Source organism: Sabethes cyaneus, chromosome 3, assembly GCF_943734655.1.
Source record: "Sabethes cyaneus chromosome 3, idSabCyanKW18_F2, whole genome shotgun sequence".
NCBI classification, from domain to species: domain Eukaryota; kingdom Metazoa; phylum Arthropoda; class Insecta; order Diptera; family Culicidae; genus Sabethes; species Sabethes cyaneus.
The window spans coordinates 66,164,281-66,168,370 of NC_071355.1; the positions used below are offsets into that span (position 1 = coordinate 66,164,281).

General features: G+C 41.1%; 1 protein-coding gene across 1 annotated transcript; it reads left to right on the forward strand.

Moving 5' to 3' along the window:
* The first annotated feature begins 1,696 nt into the window (after window positions 1-1,696).
* On the forward strand, window positions 1,697-2,538 carry LOC128739662 (uncharacterized). Its single transcript, XM_053835158.1, has 2 exons — window positions 1,697-1,850; window positions 2,042-2,538. Exons 1-2 carry the CDS (start codon window positions 1,697-1,699, stop codon window positions 2,536-2,538), a joined length of 651 nt encoding a protein of 216 aa, XP_053691133.1.
* The last annotated feature ends 1,552 nt before the right edge of the window (window positions 2,539-4,090 follow it).

Consider the following 4,090-nt stretch of genomic DNA (forward strand, 5'->3'; position numbering starts at 1 on the left):
TCATAACACAACCGCGTACAACGAGAACTGATGCCGAACTCTCTCCGAATCCGATTAGACCCTTTTTCGAACGATTAGGCAGCAGGTAAAGTCAAGCTTCAGCGTCGATTTACAACCCTACACATTCAAAATGACGTCAAACTCAGGTACGGCCAAAGGAAAACCACCTACCTACGTCAGAACGAGCACTAACACCACAAAGCAACACGGAATGGGACGATGCCTGCTACCGCTGCCAGCCGACATAATTCGTGCTCGGAATGGATTCAAAAAACTAAGATGGCGTCCTTAGCTGAAAAAGCGGCTAAAGCGAATCAGCGTACAATGGCGCTCCCGTTCGGTTTGCGAGAGAAGCACAATGTGCGCTTGTTGAACTGTACCGTACCGCTGTAAGAATGTGATACGGGAGAGCAATTCGCAGAGACCTTAGCCGGCGTTGAAATGTTTACTGCCATCTGGAAATATTTTTGACGTAAAAGTTTGTAAGAAAATATATTGCACATAAAAATTATGGAAATATTGAAGCTAAAAGCATCTAAATTATTCGGTTTTAATCCGATCAGGTAAATAAATATTTTGTAATATTTCTCGTAGAGAATTTTTTTTTGTATTTTTGTTTCTTATTTTACAGTACAATTGGCCATATTTCTTCACCAATTTACTGCTTTTTTGAATTATATTTTATTTTTTCGCTTACAAAAATTACCATAAAGGATGAAAACTTTCACTGAAAATGAAAATTTTTGTTTGCGAAAAAATAGATTTTTGTATTGTTAAGATACTTAACAACCCGTCATTTTTATGGTAGAATCTCTCAAAACCGTGGTGAGGTACAATAAGTTTGATGGTTTGGTTATCTTTTCTGACAATAAGTTTTATTGTTTTTACTATATTTTATATCCTACCGTTACCATAATTTTTATATTCGTGCTATGGTTATTTTTTTCCGGGTATCCATCATTTCGCGTGCGTAATGGCGGCTAGTGAGTACAACCTCCGGAAAATATTAGCAAGCCTTTGGCAACTTTATTCACATTTTTTTTTTGAAACGATGATTCTACAATTGATGAAGGGACGGTAAGCGAAAGTAATGAAGAAGGATTTTTTATGGGAATGGAGGGGAAAAAGTGGAAAGGAAGGGGGGAGGGGGTAATAGGTAGCTACGCTTAACAAGTTGTCGTTGTGACTCCTATCTTTTATCTAATGCTGGAAGGTGCATGGGTCGAACCAAGCTATAATCAGAGATTATAACCAGATTTGAACCCACAACCAGGGTTGCCAGGGCGTGTGGCTCGCTGGTACCCGTGTACCTTTGAACCATAGAGGCGCTGGAAAAGAAGTCTGCACAACCCCCCTTATTAACCGTGGCGACATGGGTTGGGCTATTTTTAGATACAAATTGTGCCTCTTCCTCCACCTACTGTAGAAACCATCGACCGAGAAGTTTTAATCTAAGGGTACCGCCAGAGTGCAAGCGACACGCGACGCGACGCGACACTTGACAGATTTGACAAGTCGCATAACGACGCGCGACAAACCTTTGCGCATTTGTCTGCAGCAAAAATTGGGTTAGCCTGCCAGAGTGGACGAGATTTGTCGCGACGCACCAAGCGACAATACCTGCGACTTGCGACAGACTTCTACTTGCACTGTTTTTTTGAAGCGACATGCGATTTGTTTTGGTTGCTGATTCAAAATGGAAGCAGAAAATTTGGAAAATTTCCAGGATTTATTAATTAGTGCCGTTTATGCTCGCAAAGAACTGTGGGACCAAACCTCGGTGGCACATCGAAATCGTGTACTTGTAGAAAATACGTGGAAACAACTTGCGGAGGAATTTTCTTGCTCTGGTAAGTATGAGCAGCAGCGTGGAGGGAATATTTGCATTCTAGTATTTCTTCTTGAACCAGTACAAACCGTTAAGAGAAAGTGCCTGACAGAGTTTATACTTTTTTTACAGCGAGTACTCTGAAAGGCAGGTGGAAAAATTTGCGAGACGCCTTTACAAGGGAGCTTAGAAAACAACCTGTTTCACGTTCAGGAGACGCAGGATTCGAAAACTGCAGTACCTGGCCTTATTTCCAGCAGATGTCTTTTTTAAAGCATCAAGTAAAGCCTCGAAAGTCCACCGGCAATTTGTCGATTCCGGCATGTCAACCAGAGTACGGCGAAATTGAGCTCTTGGATGAGTGTGTTGGTGAAAATTCGTCTGCACTGGGAGATAGTGGTGAAGTGTCCGAGAAATCTCCTGAAGCAATATCTGCAATCAGAAAACGAGCAAAAATGTCTCATGCAACGCAGTTACTGGAGATCGAAAATCGTAAACTAGAAATCTTGGAGAGAAAAACATCCAACGTTCGAGATGAGGATGAAGCATTTTTCGACAGCTTGCTGCCTCACATCCGAAAGCTGGAACCAGCGCGAAAATTATACTGCCGAATGGAGCTTCAGAAAATTATAATGGAACACGTCTATGCGACAGAGGAACAACACGTTGACACTCCGGAAGATGCAAATTATTTTAATCTATACCTATAAAGAAGGATTTCTGTCTGTCTGTCTGTCTGTCTGTCCTGTGTTCCTTATAGAATCAAAAACTACTTAACCAATCGGCGTGAAAATTTGCATGTAGAGGTTTTTGGGGCCAGGAAAGGTTTTAGTGATGGTTAGAGACCCCTCCCCCCACTCAGAGGGGGGGCTCCCATACAAATGAAACACAAATTTCTGCATAACTCGAGAACTAATCAAGCAAATAGAACCAAATTTGGCATGTGGGTGTTTTCGGTGACAAGAATTTATTCTAGGGTAATTTGAGACCCCTCCCCTCTTTATAAGGGGAATTATAACTCCTCTCCCCTTTAAGAGGGGGGATTTCCATACAAATTTCCTCATAACTCGAGAACTAATCAAGCAAATGGAACCAAATTTGGCATGTGAAAGTTTTCGAGGGCAAGAAAATTTTCTATGTTGAATTAGGACCCCTCCTCACTTTAAGAGGGGGGGCTCCTGTACAAATGAAATACCAATTTCCTCATAACTCGAGAACTAATCAAGCAAATGGAACCAAATTTGGCATGTGTGTGTTTTTGGAGACAAAATTTTTTTCTATGATGAATTGGGACCCCTCCCCACTTTAAGTGGGGGGGGGGCTCCTGTACAAATGAAATACCAATTTCCTCATAACTCGAGAACTAATCAAGCAAATGGAACCAAATTTGGCATGTGTGTGTTTTTGGAGACAAACTTTTTTTTCTATGATGAATTGGGACCCCTCCCCACTTTAAGTGGGGGGGGGCTCCTATACAAACGAAATACAAATTTCCTTATAACTCGAGAGCTAATCCAGCAAATGGAACCAAATTTGGCATGTAGGTGTTTTTGGAGGCAAGAATTTTTTCTATGATGAATAAGAACCTCTCCCCACTTTAGGAGGGGGGCTCCTATACAAATGAAATACAAATTTCCTTATAACTCGAGAGCTAATCCAGCAAATGGAACCAAATTTGGCATGTAGGTGTTTTTGGAGGCAAGAATTTTTTCTATGATGAATAAGAACCTCTCCCCACTTTAGGAGGGGGGCTCCTATACAAATGAAATACAAATTTCCTCATAACTCGAGAACTAATCAAGCAAATAGAACCAAATTTGGCATGTGGGTGTTTTCGGTGACAAGAATTTATTCTATGGTAAATTGAGATCCCTCCCTCTTTATAAGGGGAATTGTAACTCCTCTCCCCTTTAAGAGGGGGGGCTTCCATACAAATTTCCTCATAACTCGAGAACTAATCAAGCAAATGGAACCAAATTTGGCATGTGAAGGTTTTCGAGGGCAGGAAAATTTTTTACGGTGAATTAGGACCCCTCCCCACTTTAAGAGGAGGGGCTCCTGTACAAATGAAATACAAATTTCCTCATAACTCGAGAACTAATCAAGCGAATTGAACCAAATTTGGCATATGTGTGTTTTTGGAGACAATTTTTTTTTTTCAATGTTGAATTGGGACCCCTCCTCACTTTAGGAGGGGGGGTCCTATACAAACGAAATACAAATTTCCTCATAACTCGAGAACTAATCCAGCAAATGGAACCA